The sequence below is a fragment of the Tachypleus tridentatus genome, chromosome 2 (genome assembly GCF_004210375.1).
Source record: "Tachypleus tridentatus isolate NWPU-2018 chromosome 2, ASM421037v1, whole genome shotgun sequence".
Taxonomy (NCBI): Eukaryota; Metazoa; Arthropoda; class Merostomata; order Xiphosura; family Limulidae; genus Tachypleus; species Tachypleus tridentatus.
This window is the reverse complement of record NC_134826.1, coordinates 44,149,662-44,173,661: the sequence shown is the minus strand read 5'-3', so window position 1 is coordinate 44,173,661 and position 24,000 is coordinate 44,149,662. Positions and strand designations below refer to the sequence as shown.

General features: G+C 32.7%; 1 protein-coding gene across 1 annotated transcript; it reads left to right on the top strand.

Moving 5' to 3' along the window:
• Positions 1-9,890: 9,890 nt before the first annotated feature.
• LOC143245485 (lactosylceramide 4-alpha-galactosyltransferase-like) lies at positions 9,891-10,262 on the top strand. The gene has a single exon (XM_076491848.1). It carries the CDS (start codon positions 9,891-9,893, stop codon positions 10,260-10,262), a length of 372 nt encoding a protein of 123 aa, XP_076347963.1.
• Positions 10,263-24,000: the final 13,738 nt, after the last annotated feature.

Sequence of the window (24,000 nt, the reverse complement as noted above, 5' to 3'; positions counted from 1 at the left end):
TCGAGGACTGTTGAACGAGACAACTCTGATATCGAAGTGAAAGAATAGAGAGAAGCCGGCGAGTTGATATCACCCACCACCAAATCATGGCTACTCTTTACCAAGATAAAGTAGGATTGACTCTATCACTACAACAACTACAAGGCTAAAGAGGAGGTCATGTTCGGTAAAGAAATTCAATGTCACAATCAACACATTGTTAGTCAAGCTTCTTAACTTCCAGAACGTCCCACATCCGAAGAGTATCTATAGCATATGTTATAAAGTATACCAAAACAAGCTTTTGAAAACAGTGGATGGATCAATATTTTGTTACAATGATTCTTGTGCTCACCAACAAATACTTCATACAAAAATTAAATAATTTAGATTTATTTTGAAGTACAAAAACTGAACTCTATAACCAGACATTGTGAGTGATCTTTTTTTTTCGGGGTATGTGATTTAATTTAGACGAATTGTTTATGGGTGGAGGAAGCGTCAAACGTGTAACAATAAGATAGTGGCCTAATAACAATGATTTTCTTGAAAGCATAAAAAACGATTTGAATGATGTAAGATTGCGAGACTAGATGATAATTATAAATGAATATTGAATCAGCCTATTAATACGGAGCTGTAAATTTGTGTTTGTGTTTATAACGAACAATAGAAATGCCAGAACAATCGTATATACAAGAAAATTAGAAATTAAATAGAATTTCTACTATTTTTAACATCCTCTAGGCATCGAAAACATGCTAAACAGGCATTCTCAGCATTCTCGAAGTTATGACGCTCGACTCGAAAGTTGGAGGAACGGATTCGAAGCTCCTTCACACCAAACGTGCTCAACATTTTAGACCTGGGTTAGTTTTAATATGACGGTTAATCCAACTATTCGTTGGTAAAATAGTAGCTCAAGGTTTGGCAGTGGGTAGTAATGGTCAGCAGCATTTTTTCTAGTATTATATTGATTTCGTGTAAAAGGCCCGGCATGGCATAGCGCGTTAAGGCGTGCGCTTTGTAATCTGAGGGTCGCGGGTTCGCGCCCGAGTCGCGCCAAACATGCTCGCCCTCCTAACCGTGGGGGCGTTATAATGTTACGGTCAATCCCACTATTCGTTGGTAAATACCAAAACAAACAAACAAAGCTTTCGTGTAGCTTTGCATCAAATACAAAACAAACTAAAAAATGCCACATCAGTGAAGGCCACTGGTAAGTAGTGTAAAGGTCAAAGGGTAAAGTTATACGCATGGCACTTTCTAGGACACTGTAAGAAATGATGATTTTATGAAAGACTGTTTCTTCTTTGTTGATTATTTAAAGTCACATTGGAATGTCTTTTATGTATACCATTGAGAATAGAATTCCAGATGTAAGACCGTAAATGGTTCCACTGAAGGACTTGTAAAATTGTTATATAATTAAAGATTTTAAGATAAAAAAATCTATAAAATTACTTGTTATGATCGATAAAAGTTTCTTGAAAAGTGACTTGAATTTTATTGTTTCATTGTTTCTTACAATAAAGGTCTGTTTTGAAAAGGTTTTCTTGTTTGTTTTTAATGCAGTGTTTCAATGAATACAGGAAAGTTGTATTCATAACCAACTTTTGCACTCAATGATGTTCTAATTGTAATATATATTGGTGGTCTATTATGCAGTGTCAGTTTAAAAGAGTCATAATATTTGTGTAAAAGATGTTATATTTACCCCTTGACACGAGCTGTATTAGAGAAATTTTGTTGTTGTTTTTTCAAATAATACATCTTATAAAGTGCATACTTCCTTTGCAACTGTGTTATGTTAGTGAAATTAACGAACTGTGTTGATTTTGTTTTATAGTTACAATGTAATAAAAATGAAGTAGAAAGTAGAACAAGAAATTCGAACTTTTTGTTATGATAGTTAAAGATATCAACAAAAATAGTGACCCAGTCTCAACATCAAAACACAAGTTTATTAAATGTTCATCTTTTCTAACATCTCAGGTTCCATCACCGTACAAACAAAGTACCCTGTACTTTTCAAACCATCACGTATTTTTCATGCCTTTCACACTCAGTGAGACAAAAAAAGACAGAAGAGGTGGTGGCGTTTACAATTAACTGTGAGTTTTCCTTTGAACTTATTATTTGATATTTATGTACAAAAAACGTTCGCGTATCTTTTCACGTAAATTCGAAACAAAACCACCACATGAAAATTTTGAACTTTTCTGTATTTTAATCATTATCAAATGATTAACAAAAATATTTCAAACTTCTTAATTAATAATTGTTTTTTCTAAATCATAAAAACGATGTAAAATACTGAATCCGTTTCATTAACGTAATGGCATATTTATAAACAAACCTTTTATTTACTTCAAAGTATAACTGATTCTGTTGGTAAAATCGAGAAAACATGTGATAAAATAAATTCATGTTAAAAACTAAAATATGAAATCTGTTATTGTAATGTAGTCATTTTTCTTTGAATGAACAATTCCGTTTTCATTCACATTATTTTAATAAAGGCCACCAATTAAGCCACCCGCTAGTACAGCAGTATGTCTCCGGATTTACAACGCTAAAATCAGGGGTTTGATTTCCCTCGGTGGGCTGAACAGATATCCCGATGTGGCTTTGCTATAAGAAAAAAAAAACACGCCTCGAATTAACTAACCTGTTTGTGGGTGGAATGTTTCTCTAACATAATATTTTAAGTACATTTGGATTTCTCAAAATAAATAATATATTACGATTAAAACAAGAATTTCTCATACATAATTATTAAAATATCTTGAATGTTGAAAGTGAATAGCCGAAAGAAGAATTAGTGGTATGAAATATGTCAAAAAGACTTGTAAAAGTAAAGATGATATAAATATTATTTAATTTATTTTCCTAAATTAAAACCAATAAATATATTAACTACAAATTAAAATTTATAAGTTATAGTTCTGTGGGTTTACTAACTGAGTTATCATAGTTTTAAATGAAATCTCAATAAGTTCTTTTAAGTAGTAACAAGAAATAAAATCAAACAAATACCTCTTGAAAATTGGACTTTAAACCCATACTGTATTTCATAAGTAATTTTAGATTCATTCTCCTATACCTGATACAAACAAATAACACCACAGGAAAATTCTGAACTTCACTCTATTTCAATTGTTATCAAGTGATAAATAAAAAATATTTGAAATTATTATAGTTGATAATTATTTTTTTAATTGTAAAAACGATGTAAAATAATCGGTTTCATAAAATGATAAAATTTCATTTTTATAACATCTTTATCTATAATGAAAATTGTTCTTTAAACCTAAACTTTATTTCTTAAGTAATTTCAGATTCATTAACCTACACCTTGTTTCACAATATAAGAATAAGTTATTGGACGATTCTCCTTGTACAAATGATCCATTGGACTCTCATCTCCAGGTTTAAACTGTTTTCTTCAAACTTGACTGTTCCAGATATGTACCATATAGCTATAGTTCCAGATTTCTTTTAAGAACTCGGTAACATTGGGATCAAAAAACAGTTGACGCTGAGAAAAATGAATAGAATAAAAGGCTGGAACTGGGAAGAGATGAACTCCATAACACGTGAATCCTGGAGCAAAGTATTTGTTTTCTCATTTACATGCTTCTCGAAAAACCCTGGTCACTAAATCAGTGCCCATATATCCCCTGATTTTTGGATCGTATTCTGTAATAAATCGTTGCATGCATTCAACGATGAATGGACTTTCTTTCTGTGCTTTAATTATAGCATTGTTCACATTTGATAAAGATTGAAAACCAGCGTAAACAAACAAGTTGAGAAGTGTTTGTCTTATTATACAGTCAGAGTCGATGGCTATACCACCATACTTTTTCAGCAGCGCATATTTTAAACCAGTTGATAGGAAATTTGTTTTGTAAATGGTTACGTTAAACAGTTCACTTTGATACCATGTAGCTAATGGTGTTTCGGAGAATAATAACTCGAAGTTCATCGGCTTAACTTTAACGTTTTCAATTTGTGATACAGTTTGGAAAAACTCGTCTTTCTGGATTTGACTCAAGTTATTACAAGCGTAAAATAACTGGATTCGGTTGTTAGGATGATATTTTGCTGAAGACTCAATAGAGCAAGATTCTCTACTCGTAAGCTACAAGCTTACTATAATTGCTACTTTTTTCTAATATGTTGAACACAATTTATCGACAGATCATTGTTGAATATTCACAAACAAAACTCCAAAAATAAACTTTCAAATGTTATTAAAATAAAACCTTCAAGTCGTACAATACTTTAGTCGCTTTGCAATAAAAGTAATAAGATATTGAACTAAATCGAACATCAGATCAGTGGTGCATCATCTTGGTTAGACAAGTAAATTACCTTTCAACTAAAATCATTTTTCACAAAGTATAAATTAAAAGGATCGTCTAATCCAAAATAAAGTGTTTTTTTCAAAGAGAGGTTATTCTTTTTTATCATTAGCGCAAACCTGTTTAATGAATTATGCGTTATTTTTATAAAAAAGTTAACATTTCATGAAAACTTAATGATTTTGAATGTATGTTGCAATTTCTCAAATATATACAAACGTTTCTTATTTTTCGATTTGTTGAAGATATGTATTATTTTAATAATCTTCGATCTTCCTAAAAATATGATAACAGAAGTTCGACTTCTATAATGTTACTGGCTAAGAGAAAGTAATGAACTCTAATTGAAAGCCGCTTAGAAGTGAATATTCTTACACCTGCTATGTTTCGACAATAATTAAATCATCCATTTCTTGATCATACTATTTATTAATTTTGAAACCAATTTTCTGTATTAGATATAATATCTACTTGATTAAGAAAAAGACAAATATTGACTTTGTAAATGGGAAATAGTGAGTGTTATGTTAGTTTATTTGTGTGCCCCTCTGATGCGAGTCAGATCAATGTGAACTAACTATTATGGTAGTTAAAAGTACCAAATGTGTGTGTATATTGGTTCATTTTTTGATATTTTAAGAAATTTAGAAGAAACGATTCTTATTTTCCGATACTACATAATATTGGCCTCTTTATACTTAGAACTTATCTAACTCAGCTATTCTGAATTAAAGTGACCAATGAGTAATCTATTACATTATGAATTATGTTTATCAGAGAATGTTTTTCGCCTACACATATAATGATGTTCTTATATTAAGGCCCAGCATGCCAGATAGCTAAGGCAATCGACTTGTACTACAAGAGATGCGTGTTCAAATCTCCGTAACATAAGACATGCTTGCTCTTTCAGCCGTGGGGTTGTAATAATGTGACAATCAATACCACTATTCTTTTGTGAAAAAGTAGCGCAACAGTTGGTTGTGGGTGGTGATGACTACCTGCCTTCCCTCTAGTCTTACACTGCTAAATTAGGGACGGCTAGCAAAGATAGCTCTCTAGTAGCTTTGTGCGAAATTCAAAAAACAAACAAACAAACACTTTTAACTTTAATGGAACATTAATCTCAGTGTTTATCTGTAAATATGGAAATGGACCAGTGCTTAACATGGTCTAGTACTTAACAATAGAATGAGCTGGTATTTAACATGGGAATGGCCTAGAACTTAATATGAGAATGGCCTAGTACTTAACATGGGAATGCGAATATCCCACTGTTCTTAACCCAGTGTCGCTGAACATGGGTCCGTTGTGACAGTGAGTGTCTTTTCAAACAATTTAATTACAGCAGCCCTAGATTAGGTGGTGGGTGTTGTTAACTAGCCCTTTCACTCTAGTTTACTAATAAAAAAGTAAAGACTAAATTGAAGAAAAATCCCATGTATAGCTTTACAATAATTTTCAAAACAAATAAAGCGAACAAATGCAACGTCAACTAGATAATGTCCGATAATTCTACGGATGTTTGTACTACTTGGTCTCGTTGAAAACGTAAAAAGGAATAACAATAACGGTAAAATTTATAACAATTAATAAAAAACCACAAATCAGTTAAATAGGTCTATTCTACATGACACTGTATCTTAATGGAACAGGTTTTTTCTGAGATAAACAACCATCTGTTTTTCACCGGTAGTTAAATCTACGTGTGTTAATTGCAACAATCTGAGATTTCATATAACTTTTAAACCCCCACCGAGATACATTCATATATATTCAAAACATTCAGCTTACTTTCCTGACAGCAACTCATTCCAAACCAATAGGAAAAGAACACCACCACTTGCAAATAAACTGAATATTATTGTTTTCAGCATCGGACCTCTTCGTTTATTGAAACAAACAAACGTCATGTTCAACAAGTGAAATAACTGCAGCTCTGATTCGATGTGTACCGTTCTTACCACTTATTTCAAAGTTTCGTTTTTTGAGAAATATAGAACATATTTAAAAAACAATATAATATTATAGTCATATAAAAACAATATCAGAACCACAAATTCTTCGGTTTGTTCGAATTTGCAGCCATAAAGGTTGACTCTATTTTTTAAAACAATTTACCTCTCAAAAAAGTAATAGTAAAATATTAATGTTTAATGATTGTTTTCTCTTAAAAAATAATTTAGCAATTAAGTAATTTGTAATCGTGCTTAACAAAAGAAAAACAAAAAATGGAGTACGCACGAGGTTATTGCATTTTTTTCCTTAAGCGTTTTTTCACATTTAAATAACTTTTTATCAATACTATATGTCAGTTTAGAATATGTTTAACGAATGAAATCAAACATTATGCTTACAGATGAGCCGAAAGTCAGTGATTTCTGCCACGTTGTCTTCCACACTATAAATATACTGTACAAAACGTATACATTTTCTGAAATGTGACAGATGGTTGGATAGTTACAAGTTCACACAGTTCTTCACTAACAGATGGCTTGGCTTTAAAAAATAATGATGCGTAAATATGGCTCACAGTAAAACATCTACGATTAACGAAAACAACTAAACGTTCCTAGGCCACTACAAAGTTTATTTTATTCTAGTTGGACAGATGTTTGTTTGTTTGAATTTCACGTAAAGCTGCACAAGAGGTATATGCGCTTGTCGTACCTAATTTCTTTATTTGACTAATCTGTCGTTATATTTTGTTGATGGTCTTTACAAACAAAACACAATTATATTCAGTACGAAATACCATTGTCAAAGTGCGCCTGTATGGTCCATGAGTTAACATCCAATTATAAAGATAAAGTTAAATTGACAGCAGATGCTTTGCAACTATTGTTAGTTTTCATTATGTACTTCTTTCAAAGGAAAGATGTTATGACGTGCTTTTCACAAAGCATATTTTAAAATATATTTTTATGACCTTTGAGAATTAGTCATCTGTGGATTTCAAATGCATGTAACAGAATAAATTTATGTATTAATGTTTTTTTCTGGAATGATCTTCAACTAAAAAAAATCAACGATAGAAATAAACATTTTATCTTAAAACATAATTAATTTTATTTGTTCAATTCGTTTAATTAATTGAAACCATTGTACATTCTCCATCGATGACGAATGGCGAGTCAGCGATAAGTTTAAAGGTTTACAGTTCTGGATTCTGCTCTCTGTAAACCTGACATGGCCCAGCGCGTTAAGGCGTGCGCTTCGTAATCTGAAGGTCGCGGGTTCGTGCCCGAGTCGCGCCAAAGTGCTCACCCTCCCAGTTGTGGGGGCATTATAATGTGACGGTCAATCCCACTATTCGTTGGTAAAAGAGTAGCCCAAGAGTTGGCGGTGGGTGGTGATGACTAACTGCCTTTCCTTTAGTCTTACACTGCTAAATTAGGGATGGCTAGCTCAGATAGCCCTCGAGTTGCTTTGTGCGAAATTCCAAAAACAAAGAAACAAATTTACTCTCTGCGGCGGATAAATCGCATAAAACCCATTCTCTATCTCTGAGCCAAATAAACAAGCACTTAATAATGTTTTCACCTCGATATAGTTGAATTTTTCTATTTGTTTAGAACTATAGTCAGTTTAAAAAGTTTAAAGTAAATATTTTATAACTGTTGTAATACTTAAAGATAACTGTTATGTTGGAGCTGTTTACATATCACAATCAACAATACGAGAAATTTCAGGTTCACTGGCCACCTTGTAGTGCGCTTTTTATAGTTTCTGTAGTGCACGTTGGTGTATAGAAAACATATTGATACGGTAAATAAATGGCCTCATAACACCAAATTGCTGTTTTCCTTTAACCGAAAGCTCAAAGCCTTCTCTACAGTTTCTTCAGTCACAAACCGTAACTGACAGTACAAAGCTTCAAATATAGATATGAAGGGCCAAGAAAAGGTTCACTAAAGGATAGGTAGCGCTTCCAAGCGATGTAAAGAGATTATAAATCTTAAATTCGAGTATTGCGGGCTCGAATCCCTGTAACACTAAACGTGCTCGCCATTTTAGCTATGGGGCGTTAATGTGTGATGGTAAATTCCACTCTTCGTCAGTAAAAGAGTAGCTCAAGAGTTGGCTGTAAGTTGTGATGACTAGTTGCCTTCTCTCCAGTCTTACACTGCTAAATTAGGTACGGCTAGAAAAGATAGCCTTTTTGTAGCTTTGCATTGAATTCAGAAACAAATAAACAAACCAAAAGACACCACCTTAATGAGGGCCACTGGTGAGTAAAGATCAAGGGGTAAAGTTGAACGCATTTCACTTGTGTAGCCTTGCGCGAAATAAAGAAATCCAAAACAAACAAAAAATTGTTTTAAAAAAATGCTTCGGAAGTTAGGCGTAACACAAATATCTGAAATTCTGTTTTATTATGGGAGGTTAAACTATTATATATACAGATAGAAAAATAACTCTTCAAAGACACCTATTTAATTGGAACTGCTTTATAACACACTCGCCACACACCGTTTCATTACATTATTTCAGCTTAATATTCTTTTCAGTAACAATCATTTCAAATCACTTTTGTAAATTGTGAATTCCACAGATCTGTGAAGAAGACTTTATTTCATGTGGAATAGAGTGAGTGTGTGTGTTTTTTTTTTATAGCAAACACACTTTAATCATTTATACATTAGTAACCTGTTGTTTTAATATTTTTTGTTAAAAATATCACTATCCACCTATTTATGTTTACATTTTCACGTTGATTCATCACAGACATGCTTGTCAACTAAAATGGAAGTTTTTGCTTTTTAATTCGAAAAATGATAAACTCTGAAAGAGTTTGAGTTAACTCGTCAAGTTATACGTAGTGTAAAAATGTCATTCCGATCAGTTTGTGATTTTATTACACTTTTTGCAAAGCGGCGAAATGACTGTGTAACTTAGCGCTGCATATTAATAATATTTCTAAATCAGCTTTTCTTCTTTTGTGTACAAAGTTTCACTGTTTATCCATTTATAAACTGTACTCAGCATTTTAAGAAGCAGTAGTTATGTTGAAAATTAGTGGATTATTACTCCCATGTAAAATTATTCAGTCATCCAAGGTTCATGAGAACGAAGAATTTAACATAACAATATGTACATTTCTGAAGCTTCCGGTAGATGTCACCTTACAAATAAAGAATCTTTTTCTACTGAGTCTGCAACAAAACATCATCCTACCAACAGAATCCAGTTCTTGTATGTTTGTAAAAACGTAAGTCAGCTAAAGGACGACAAACCTTTACAAATTATATCATAAATTGAAAACGTTGAAGTTAAATCACTCAATTTCACTTTCGTTTTTTCAGGAACATCTTTAGCTACGTAGCTGGTATGGAAGTGGAATACTAAGAAAAAAGCAAATATCTTATCTGACGGTTTAAAATTTGTTTTGTTTAAAAAATATGGTGGTGTTAGCATCGACTCTGACTGTATAATAAGAAAACCACTTCCAAACTTGCCTTCTTACGCTGGTTTTTAAAAGTTACCACTTGTAAACAATGTTATAATTAAAGCACGGAAAGACAGTCCATTCCTCGTTGAATGCATGTTAAAGAATACAGTCCAACAATCTGGTGTCATAACGGTCCTAGCTTATTGACCAGAGTTTTTCGACAAGCTTCTGGCAAAGAATACAAATGTTTTGCTCCAGGTTTCACGTATTATGGAGAGCATCTCTTTCCCGTTCCACCTTTATATCATATTCATTTTTCTCAGTATCGACTGTTTTCTGATCCCATTGTTTTTGAGACCTTTAAAGACATTTGGAACGGTATCTATGTGGTTCATATATGGAACAATCAAGTTCCAAGAAAACAGTTTATACCTGGAGATGAGAGCCCAATGGGTCATCTATACAAGAATAATTGTCCAATAACTTATTCTTATTTTGTGAAACAAGGTGTAAGAGAATGAAACTAAAATTACTTGAGAAATACAGTATGGGTTTAAAGTCCAATTTTCAGGAGGTGTTTGTTCGATTTTATTTTTTGTTATTATTTAAGAGAACTTATTAAGATTTTATCTGAAACTATGATAACTCAGTTAATAAACCCACAGAATTTTAACTATACGCTTTCCTTATAACTTATTATTTCATATTTATGGACTACGATTAATCCATAAATGTTCGAGTATCTAATTACGTAAATTCAAAAAGAAACAAATAACAACACATAAAATCTCTGAACTTCGCTGTATTTTAATTATTATCAAGTGACTAACAAAAAATATTTGAAATTACATAAATGATAATTATTTTTCTAAGTCGATGTAAAAACGATGAAAATACTAAATCTCTTTCATTAACTTAAAAGCATATTTAAAAAAAAAAAGTATTTATTTCAAGTATACGACAGATTCTGTTTGTAAAATCGAACAAATATCTGATAAAATAAATTCATTTAAAAAAAAACAAAATACGAAATCTGTTATTATAATGTAGTTTTTTTTTGTTTAAATTAACAATTCCGTTTTCCTTCAACATTATTTTAATAAAGGTTTCCAATTTAAAAACATGTTTGTTTGTGGAATGTTGCTCTAATATAATATTATCAATACATTTGGATTTCTCGAAATAAATACTATATAACGACTAAAAGAAGATCTTCGCACACATAATTATTAAAATACCAAGAATATTGAACGTGAATGGCCGAAAGTAAAATTAGTTGTATGAAATATGCCAAAAAAACTTGTAAAAGTAATGATAATATAAGTATTATTTAATTTAATTTCCTGAAAAAAAAACCAATAAATGTATAAACTACGCTTTAAAATTTGTAAGATAAAGATTTGTTGGTTTACTAGCTGAGTTATCATTGTTTTAGATGAAATCTTAATGAGCTCTTTTGAATAGTAACAAAAAATAAAATCGAACAAACACCTCCTGAAAATTGGATTTTAAACCAATATTATATTTCTCAAGTAATTTCAGATGCACTCTCGTACACCTTGTTTCATAACATTAGAGTAAGTTATTGGACAATTCTCTTTTGTATAAATAAACAAGTGGGTTCTCATCTCCAGGTTAAAATTGTTTTCTTCGAACTTCATTGTTCCAAATATGAACCATATAGCTGTCGTTTCAGATTTCTTTTATGGACCCGGAAACATTGGGATCAGAAAGTTGACGCTGAGAAAAATAAATAGGATAAAAGGCTGGAATTTGGAAACGAAGAACTCCATAACACGTGAATCCAGAAGCAAAGTATTTGTTTTATATTTTACATGCTTCTCGAGAAACCCTGGTCACTAAAGCAGAACCCATATATCCCCTGATTTTTGGGCTATATTCTGTAATAAATCGTTGCATGCATTCAACGAGGAATGGACTTTATTTCTGTGCTTTAATTAGAGCTATATACAAATATTTATTCATTTTTCGGTTTGTTGTAGAACCTTATTATTTTAATAATCTTTGTTATTTTTATTGAATAAAAAGTGACACATTTTAAGCAAAAAATATGATAACAGAAGTTCGACTTCTATTATTTTCCTAGCTAAGAGAAAGTAGTGAACTCTAATGAAAGCCGCTCAAATTAGAAAATTCTGATACCTGCTATGTTTCGACAATAATTAAATCATCAAATTGCTTGATTAATTTTGAAACCTATTTTCTGTATTAGATATAATATCTTCTTGATAAAGAAAGTGAGAAATGTTGACTTTGTAAATGGAAAATAGTGAGTTTTATGTTCGTCCTAATACACAATATTTTTAATGTTTATTTTTGTGCCCTTCAGAGGCAAGTCAGATTAATGTGAAGTAACTACCATAATATTTAAAAATACTGAATGTGTGTGTAGTAGTTCATTTTTTGATATTTTAAGTAATTCAGAAAAAACGATTATTATTTAAAATTTTCGACACTTCATAATATTGGCCTTTTTATATTATTTACCTATTCTGAATTAATATGACAAATGAGTAATCTACTGCATTATGAATTATGTTTATTAGAGGATTTTTTCGCTTACATATATAACGTTGTGCTTATGTTGAGGAGCAGCATGCCGAGTGCTTAAGGCATTCGACTCGTAATCCAAGGGATGTGGGCTCGAATCACCGTCACACCAAACATTCTCTTCCTTTCAGCCGTGGGGGCGTTATAATGTGACGTTCAATTCCACTATTCCTTAGAAAAGAGTAGCCCAAGAGTTGGCGGTGGGTGGTGATGACTAGATGCCTCTAGTCTTACTCTGCTACAGTATGGACGGCTAGCGCAGTAGCCCTCGAGCAACTTTGCGCGACAGTCCTGACAAATGAAACCAAACCAATTTTATATTATTGTACGTCATGTTAAATTCATACACATTTACAGTGTTATTTAGAAAACTATATCTAGGTTTTTAACGTTGGATTATCAACGTAATAATTCACCTATTTACAAGATACACTTTTCTCTTGTTATTTCAGAATTTTACCATAGAACCTCAGATTCACAGTCCCCTAAGATCGGTTCAGTTTCAAACTCAATGTTTTCTTGTAAACATGGGAATGGACTAGTGCTTAAAATGATAATAATCTAGTACTCTTAATGGGAATGAGTTGGTACTTAACATGATATGGCCTAGTACTTAACATGAGAATTGTCTAGTAGTTAACATGGGAATGCGAATATCCCACTGTTCTTAACCAAGTGTCGCTGAAAATGGGTCAGTTATGACAGTGAGTGTCTTTTCTAACAATTTAATTATAGTAGCTCAAGATTAGGTGGTGGGTGATGTTAACTAGCCCTTTTATTCTAGTTTACTTTTATAAAAGTAGGAACGACTGTGAAGAAATATTCCTTGTATGACACTAATTTACAAAACAGACAAATTCGAACAAACACAATGGCAACTAGATGATGCCATAGAATTCTACGGATGTTTGTACTACTTGGTCTCGTTGAAAACTTAAAAGGAAATAACAATGATGGTATAATTTAAAACAGTTAATAAGAAATAACACAGCGGTTAAATAAGTCTATTCTACATAAATAAACCGAATATTATTATTTTCAGAATCGGCCCTCTTCGTTTGTTGAAACAAACAGACGCTGTTGTTGTTTTGTTGTATTGAATTAAGCACAAAGCTACACAATGGTCTATCTGTGCTTTGTCCATCACGGTCAACGAAAACCCCCGCAGAGATGCCGCTGAGCCTCAGGGGGTCGCAAAACAATGGCCATGTTCTACATATGAAATAATTCCAGCTCTCATTCCAAGCATACAGTTCCTACCACTTATTTTAAAGTTTCGTTTTTAATAACGCTTGGAGATTTTTGAGAAATTCAGAACATATTTGGAGAAAAATATAATATTATAATTATATGTAAACAATATCAGAACAACAAATGTTTCGGTTTGTACAGAATATAACAGACACTGTTCGAATTTGCAGCCATAAAGATAGACTTTATTTTTTACAAATTTTATACCTCTCATAAAAGTAATAATAAAATATTAAAGTTTAATGATTGTTTTTTGTCAGACCAATTAGACAATTTATAATCTCGTTTAACAAAATAAAAACAGAAAATTAAATATGCACAATATTATTACAGTTCTTTCCTAAGCGTTTATATACATTTAAATAACTTTTTTGTTAGTTCAGAATATCTTTAACGAATGAAATCAAACATCATGCTTACAAATGAACCGAAAGTCAGTGATTTCTGCCACGTTGTCTTCCACACTATAAATATACTGTACAAAACGTATACATTTTATGAAATGTGACAGATAGTTGGATAGTTCACGTCATTGTTAGAAGTTCACACAGTTCTTCACTAACAGATGGCTCGACTTTAGAAAATAATGGTGGGTAAATATGGCTCACAGTAAAATATCTACTATTAACGAAAACAACTAAAAGCTTCGAGGCCACTAAAGTTTGTTTTATCCTGGTTGGACAGATGTTTGTTTGGTTGAATTTCGAGTAAAGCTACACGAGAACAATCTGTCGTATTTAATTTCTTTATTTGACTAATCTATCGTTATATTTTGTTGATGGTCTTTACAAACAATACACAATTATATACAGTACGAAATACCATTGTCAAAGTACGCCTGTATGGTCCATGAGTTAACATCCAATTATAAAGAAAGGATTAAAATATCAGCAGATTTTTTGCTACAACCTTTATTCTTTATTGTTAGTTTTCATTATGTACTTCTATCAAAGGACAGATGTTTTGATTTTTTTCCCCAAGCATATTTTAAAATATTTTTTGTAATAACCTTTGAGAATTTATCATCTGTGCATTTCAAATGCATGTAACAGAATAAATTTTATTTATTAAAGTTTTTTTTCTGCAATGATCTCGAATCTAAAAATCAACGATAGAAATAAACATTTTATCTTAAAACATAATTAACTTTATTTGTTCAATTCGTTTAATTCATTGGAACCATTGAAAATTCTCCATCGATGACGAATGGTGAGTCAGCGATAAGTTTAAAAATTTACAGTGTTAAGTTCGATTCTCTGTGGTGGATAAATGGAATAGAACCCATTGTCTATCTCCAAGCTAAAAAACAACAAATAAACAAACACTTAGTATTGTTTTGACCTAAATATAGTTGAACCTTTCTAATTATTGAGAACTATACTGAGTTTAAAAAGGTTAAAATAAATACCTTATAACTGTTGTAACACCTTAAGGTACGTGTTATGTTGGAGCTGTTTACATGTCACAATCAACGACATGAGGAATTTTAGGTTTACTGGCCACGTTGCATGAATGATTAGAGTGCGTTTTATACAGTTTCTGTAGTGCACGTTGGTGGATAGAAAACGCATTGATACTGAAAATGAACGGAATTATAACAACAAAATGCTATTTTTCTTTAATTGAAACCGTAACTGACAGTACAAAGCTTCAAATAAAGTAATGAACGGCTACGCAAAAGTTCTCTAAAGGATAGGTAGCGCTTACAAACGACGGAAAAGATTATAAATTTTAAAATTTATGAAGGCCACTGGTGAGTGAAGATCAAAAGGTAAAGTTGAACGCAGGTCACTTGTGTTGCCTTCTGCGAAATAAAAAACACAAAAGAAATAAAAACTAGTTTTAAAAAAATGTGTTTCGGAAATTAGACGTCTCACAAATATCTAAAATTCTGTTCTATTCTGGGAGGTTAAACTTTTGTATATATATAGAAAAAATAACTCTTCAAGAACACCTATTTAATTTGAACTGTTTTCTAACACACTCACATACACCGTTTCATCATATTGTTACAGTTTTATATTCTTTTCGGTTACTATTATTTCAAATCACTTTTGTAAATTGTGACGTCCAAAGATCCGTGAAGAAAACTTTGTGTCATGTGTAATAGAACAAATTTATTTGAATGTTCAGGAATAATAAACAAGAAAGGTATTTATTAACATGGAATAATCAGAACCCGAAAATGAAAAATACTTTGGTCACAGGTATTTTAAAGCGTAATTACTTGATATACACTTTTACATCTTATAATTTATTTTGTACGATATTAAAGATAAATTACGCTGTTAGCAAAAACAAAACAAAGTAAAGTGATTTAAGAACGGGTACATTTGGCAAATACTTATAAACCAGTAACATTTTTTCACCTATATTATACGTAAATAATGAAAAAAAAAAAGATCTAAATTCTGATTTGCTACGATAGAGGGCAAAGTGGTGCATGGTGACAGTTGGGATGGTTGCTTGAATATTTGCGACTGTTTGAGTAAGGACAAAGATGGTACAGCTCGTATGCGATTTACACTGTAGGTCATTTCGGCTTTCAAACGAAAGTTATGGTAAAATCAGTCTTGGTTAAGAATAAAGTCTGTAGTCGATTTGGATTGTATAGTAATTATCAACAATCGAATTGTCTTCCCAGTTAATCGGGAGTGGATCAAGTAAAGAGCACGCAGATCAGTTTGATTGATTTTTTGGGTTTTTTGAAAAGTTGTAGACAGGTCAACGCTTTAGATGAACACTAAAAACTACGTGGTTTTTACTTTTAAGGATTGTGCAGATAATATAAGCGGAAAAATTCTCGGGTCTAAAGAGATATATTAACTCAGCGTGACTTGAGAACTAGAGACCTCCCTACAAAGTATTCTCGTCTTCGTGATATCGGCTGTTATCATGAACTTACATTATTTGATAAAGTCGCAGATTTGGCGTAGAGAGAAATTGTGAGGTAATGAATTTAAGATAGCTGGATAAAACGTAACAAAAGTATGTGGTGAGGTTACGCAGGCGTATAACAGGAGATAGCACAAACCACGTTCTGCTAACTGGCTGGTCTGTGTCTTTAAAGTATCGTGGTGAACTGTACTGACTGAATGGTTTTTCCCTGTATCTGATTGATTTTAAAGACATTTGTATGTTCAACCAATAGTAGCCACAGTTTTAATCTTGAATCCCTGTTTAGTGAATGTTTATTGTTTTCATTTAAAAGGATTCTTTCGTTTTTCACATCTTTTAAAATTTGTGTTTGTAAAAGTTTCTTAGAGCATATTTTTATTCAGGTGCAAGGTATGTCATGTATATATCTTACCATAAATTTTCAATGTTTTTAAATTCTGTGACTATACTAGGTCATTAGTTCACTTGGTTATTTATGAGAACACCAATCGTTTCAATGTACAGTTTACAAGTGTAAGTTTTCATGACCTTCACAAATAAGACTGTAAAACTTATTACCGATATTTTAATACTGTTTTATCGAGTTGATAAGGAGGATTGACAACAGAGAAGTCTAGCATGCCATGGTCGTCGACGTCTGCCGCAGATTTGACACATGAAGAAGAAGAATACTGTTTTGAGTCATCAGATGAGAATAACTCCCCAATAACAAAACAATGTTATTATAACATACTTCTTCATGAAATATATATTTTTTAATTCTATACATGCATCTTCCTCTTCTTCCTGAAATGTTGGATCGAAGCTTAAAACAATAATTAATTAATTAATAAAAGTACGACAAGTTAAATGTGACAATTTTATTCAGAATGACAACCCTGTTTACGCGATCCAACCCTGATAAAAAGTGCAAGAAAAAAAGTGATATTGGTTTTCTTCACATTCGGGTTTCGATGCCAGTTGTGGGCATAAAATTGATACCCCTTGTGTATCTTTTGCTTAACTTCAAACAAACGCTAAAACCCTTCACCTTATGAAGTGAAAACTTATAACTGAACGTTACACTTTGGGATTATAAACTTCAATTCATGTCACTTTGCCTAAATAATCATTATTTGAGAAAGAAAATTAGCACGTTATATTCATTGGTTGTTCCTGAAAATAAAACATAAAGTATTTCTTAATATAATAATTTAGGTTTACTTTGTCTATTCAATTAGTATTTTATATTCACTTCTCTGCAAGGTGGCTCACAAAACATTTATAGGTGGAATATTCTTCTAACCGTACATTTGGATTTCTTCAAATAAATACTATATTAGGACTGAAACAAGAACTTCGCATACATAATTATTAAAATATTCAGAATATTGAAAGTGAATATCCAAAAGGAAACTGACTTGTGTGAGATGTGCAAAAACTTGTAAAATATAAAATAATATTATTATAATATTATAAAATAATAGTATTATCTATTTTAATTTCCTAAACTAAAACCAGTAAAAACATTAACTACGCTTTAAAATTTCTTATCATTGTTTTAGGTAAAGTATTAATAAGTTCTTTTAAATAGTAACAAGAAATAAAACCGAACAAACACTTCTGAAAATTGGACTTTAAACCAATACTGTAGTTCTCAAGTAAATTGAAATTCATTCTCCTAGACCTTGTTTCACCATACAAGAATAAGTTATTGGACAATACTTCTTGTACAAATGATCCATTGGGCTCTCATCTCCAGGTTAAACTGTTTTCTTGGAACTTGATTGTTCCAGATATGAACCATACAGCTATCGTTTTAGATTTCTCTAAAGTCCTCATTAATATTTAGGTTTGACAGATATCATTGTTTTTTTTGTTGGTTTACGTATAGACACGAAAATTGTTTTCTGTCCATCACCGAACACAGAAGATGAAACCATATAATAGAAATTGACTTATTGAAAAAAAAGAGAACAATTAACCAAAAACACTTTAATGTTTATCTAATTACGAGAAACATATGTTAAAACTGTCAATAACAGTCAACAATCGTAACATGCCAATCACTTAACACAGTGATTCCTAAACTTTTTCAGCTTGTTACCCAATTTAACATGCCACATTAAGCATGTTACCCCTTTCACAAAATGTTTTCAACATTGATATATATGGCTAAATTAAACTAGAGATATATTGCACTTTATTTATTTACAATTTATTTATACAATTTATTTACACTGAATTACACTTTTAATTATTGTATTTGATCATTGTGCATTTCTAATGAATATTGCCAAAGATGTCAAGAACATCAGTGAGATGGATGGAGTTGCATACTTGAAGCTAGTTTAGGAATTCTTGGCTTTGTGGTTGAAAGTGCCAGCCTGGCATCGTTTGCAACATTCAAGCGAGTCCCCTTTTTTGTTTTCATTCCCAGCACGGTTGAGAACCCCTTCTCGCACAGATACGTTGTTGAAAATGATACCAACAACTTCAAGGCTCTCTTGGACAGAGTTGGCGAGTCAGCTAGTTGTGAAATCCAAAAGGAATCTACATTTTGGTTTTGGAATTTGACTTTCAAGGCTTCATTTGCTCGCATTGTGATCCACTCACCCTTTGCAGGAAATCATCATCATGAATGGTCTCATCAGGTACAGAAAAGGGATGAATGATCCACTGAAGACTGGCTGTTTTTATGTCACTCTCTGGAAAGTAGTGCTGCATGCTTGTTTCAAGTCCCTTCAAATGGTCGCTCATCTCTTTGTTGATGGTCTGTAAAAGTGATCCAGTATCATAACTATTCTCCTCAACAAACTGGTCTAGGGTGGGAAACTGAGCGATCACTCCTTTCTCCAAGCGTCGAATCCAGAGTCTCAGTTTTACCAGAAAGAAATGCAGTCACAGTGTGATGGGCATCAATGACAGTCGTGTTTTGGCCATGGAGTTGCAGATTATCACTGTTCAGCTCCGCAAATACGTCAGCCAAGTAGCAAAGTCGAGCAAGCCACTCCTTATCAGTGAACTTGGTAGCAAAAGGAGATTCTTCTTGTTTCAGAAATTCCTGAAGAGCCGTTCGGAGCTCAATGACTCGACGTACAACCTTGCCTCGTGAAAACCAGCGAACATCGGTGTGTTAGAGCAGAACTTGATACTGCTCTCCCATTTTCTTGCACAGCTCCCTGAATATGCGCGAATTCACATCCCTGGACTTGATGAAATTGATGATTTCCAACACATCTTCAAACACTAATTTCAGATTACCAGGCAGGCTTTTTGATCCAAGAGAGTACCGATGAATGATGCAATGATCTACAGAAATTTCTGGATTCACAGCTTGTATGAGGCCCCGTAATCCACGATTACGACCCATCATCGACGGAGACCTAGATTAAAAAAGAAAAAATTATTATAGATTGCGTCAGTTAGTCATTCTTACTTATCTTTTGCGTTATAATTATATGGTTTTAATTTAATTTAATTTATTTTGGTACTTTAGTATTTCAGTACGACAGGCACGATACTTTTTTGTGAATTATGTATGAAATATTATCTACACTACAGCTACTTGTACAATAAATAAAACTATATGACTATATGCCATGTAATTCATTGTATTTATACTAATCTAGACTTTATATAAACATCTCTCCCTACCTGTTGAACGCTGTTCCAATCCAATCCATTCGTGGTAAAAAAACTGTTGATGATATTGAAGATATCTTCTCCCTTCGTGGTTGTCAGCAGATCTTCGCATAATAGGAACTCTTCTTTGATCTTGTCCTGGTGGACGTAACGAACGAACCCAAGGAGAACAGCACAACTGGCTACGTCACACGATTCATCAAATTGCAAGGAGAATTTGCTATATGAGCTTTCCTTGATCTCTGTTGTAACTTGGGACAGAATATCTGATGCCATGTCATCGACTCGTCGGCGGATTGTGTTGTTTGATAGAGATATGAAACTCAGTTTCTTCGCTTGACCCTCCCCACATACCTTGCTTACCATCTCGTATGCACAAGGCATAACCAGATTCTCTGCAATGGTGTGGCATTTTTGTTGTTCGGCAACTTTATATGCAACAAAGTAAGATGCTTCGACCGCAGCTTGAAGCTTTTGGGCTAGAATTCCAGATGAACCGAACTGGATATTCTTCAGTGTTACAGCCCGGCGCTGAAAATAAGCCTGATCCTCATTTTGAAGATTTGGATGGCACTTCTGGAGGTGAGCTGAGAGTTTTGATGGCTTGAGGCTTTCATTTGTCAACACTTTGTGACATACTACACATTGTGGCCGATCCTCTCCACCAGAAGGTAAATTCACAAAGCCATAGCGAAGAAAGGCGTCAGAGTAGGTGCGCTTTATAGACATTTTATTGTTTAATCTGCAGAAAAAGAAAAAGAAAACTGCATAAAAAAGTGTGAACAATGTGAACTTATTATTTATTTTTTCATGACATTCTAGATAGCATTAAAAGAGCTTATTCAGCATAGGAATGATGTAATAGTAGGTAAATACTAACTATACTGCACAGGGCAGTACACATACATACCAAGTTTTGTCTACCTCGGCTGATGCTCACATAGAAACTGACAGTGGGAAATAGAGGCAACCCCGATGAGTCATCAGGGTTACTGAGTGACTTGTGTTCTGAAGCATACTTATCAAAATACTTTTAGGTTACCACACACTTAGATACATATTTTTTTCTTTTCTACTACTGTATATTAGTTTTTGATGTTTATTGTTATTTGGTTTAACTTTATTACATACTTAAAATAGGTTTAATTTACAACTTTACATACTAAGACTAAGTTAACATTAATCCTAATACCAGCTACCTCAATGTTTTCTTGATTTTCAGAATTTTAACTTTTTTTCTGTCACCCCTCCATTACCTCCGATAAATTGTTAAATTACCCCCAAGGGGTAATTTACCCTCAGTTTGGGAACCACTGACTTAACACAAACTTATATTGATCATCTTTATCTGAAACCTATTCTAATTTCAGCGGCTTGGACAGGATATTCTAATTCTGTTCATCCAGATTATCTTAAGCTGCAATAAAAATTATTATTATAATTTTCTCAGTGTTTTTATACAGCTATTAAAGGTTTTAGTAGGTCGTCTTATGACAGAGAAAGCGTTTCATAAACTCCAAAACGTTCGAACATTTCGTGATACACTTATGTCGTTATCAGAGATATGTTAAAATAGCGCAACAAAGATATTTTTTGTTTCTCAGAACGGCTTGTATGGGTATTAAAACTTTTAATGATAAGCAGAGAATAACGTTTCGACCATCCTAAGTCATCTTCAGGTTGATAAAGTGAGTTTGCATCTGACGATTGCCGGACACATGTATTAGGAACGAGAGTATAAATGGGTACGGGATTGCAGGGGTCGGTGCACTTTGATGTTCACTTATTAATTATTATAGGTATAAATATGTTCCTTTATATTGTTTTAATTTTGGTTTTAGTTGATTTATAATTACAGCTTTTTGAATTTCACGTTTTTTTAAAAATATTTTTAACTAGTTAATAACTATTTCACTTAATCGTTTAGTACATTGTTAAACTGAAGGGAAAATAAGAAATACAAAGACAGATTATGAAGTATATTTCGATACACTTGAATTTTAATTGAATAAATTTGAGACAATTTTCAAATCTATAGAGGTTTAAAAAGAGGGTTGCTGTTTTGGCTGTGAGTAAACATTCTTCAATGTAAAGTTCAATGTCTGAAAATCTTGTAATAATGATATGAGAAACGTTTGTGTATTTGTTTGTAGTTAAGAACAAACCTACACAAAACGCTCTCTGTATTTTGCTCACCACAGATATATAAGCCATTGTAAGTCTGCAGAAATGCCGTTTTACCACTACCAGCAAAAAAATGTTTATATAAAATGTTGTGACTTGTGGTTTCACCATGTAACGAATTGATTACTGGCTCGGTAAAAGTAAAGGACGGCCGAATCTATTTGATACTCCTAAGTTTTCACAGTCTCTAGTCTCGAAAACTTCTATCCTCAAATCCAACTCAAAAATAATCTCCGCATTATATACTTATTTCAATGTAATGCCAAACACCTAAACTTTTATATTGATGACTCGTGTATAAATATATATGTAAAGTCATGTACGTTGGCAGAACACGATTGAATAAAAATAGAAATGACAAAAATAATATTGGTATTGGAGATGAAGTGACCTAGTACTTGAGAATAGCCTAGTACATAACATGGGAATGGATGAGTGTATAATATGGGAATGACCAAGTACTTAACATGGGTATCATCTACTCCTTAACATGGGAATGACCTCGTGCTTAACATGAAAAATGGCCTAGTAATTAACATGGGAATAGTCCTTTACCTAACATTGGAATTGCCTAGTACCTAAAATGGGAATTACCTATTACTTAATATAGGAACGGCCAAGTGTTTAACATGTGAATGGCCTCCTACTTAACATGGAAATGAACTAGTGCTTAACATTGGAATGACCTACTGCTTAAAATGGGAGTGGGCTAGTACTCAACATGAGAATGACCTGGTAGTTAACATGAGAATGGCCAGTACTTTACATGAGAATGGACTAGAAGTTAACATGGTAATGCGAATATCACTCTGTTCGTAACCCAGTACCGTAATGAAAGTGAGTGTCTTTTCTTTTAATTATAGTAGCCCAAGATTAGGTGGTGGGTGATGTTAACTAGCCTTTTAATTCTAGATTACTAATAACAAAGTAGGAACGACTGTGAAGAAATATATCTTGTATAGCATTACACTAATTTACAAAACAAACAAAACGAACAAACGCAATGGCAACTAGATGATGCCATAGAATTCTACGGATGTTTTTGTGTTTTGTTTTGTTTTTTGAATTTCGCGCAAAGCTACTCGAGGGTTATCTGCGCTAGCCGTTCCTAATTTAGCAGTGTAAGACTAGAGGGAACGCAGCTAGTCATCACCACCCACCGCCAACTCTTGGGCTACTCTTTTACCAACGAATAGTGGGATTGACCGTCACATTATAACTCTCCGTCGGCTAAAAGGGCGAGCATGTTTGGGGTGACGGTAATTGAAAACCGCGACCCTGAAATAACGATTCGCACGCCTAAATACGTTTAGCCATGCCGGGCCCTACGGATGTTTGTTCTACTTGGTCTCGCTGAAAACTTAGAAAGAAATAACAATTACGGTATAACTTAAACAGTTAATAAGAAATAACACAGCCGTTAAGTATGTCTATTCTTCATGACACTGTGTATATATATGGAACAGTATCTTTATTAGATAAACAACAATATGTTGTTCACTGTTACTTAAATCTTCGTGTATTAATTGCAATAAAGGGAGATTTAATATAAATCCTCACCGAGACACATCCATACATATATTTAAAACATTTAGCTTACTTACCTGATGGCAACACCTTCCAACAAAATAGATAAAAAACACAGCCACTTTTAAATAAACTGAATATTATTATTTTCAGAATCGGCCCTCTTCGTTTTTTGAAACAAACAAACATCATGTTTTACATATG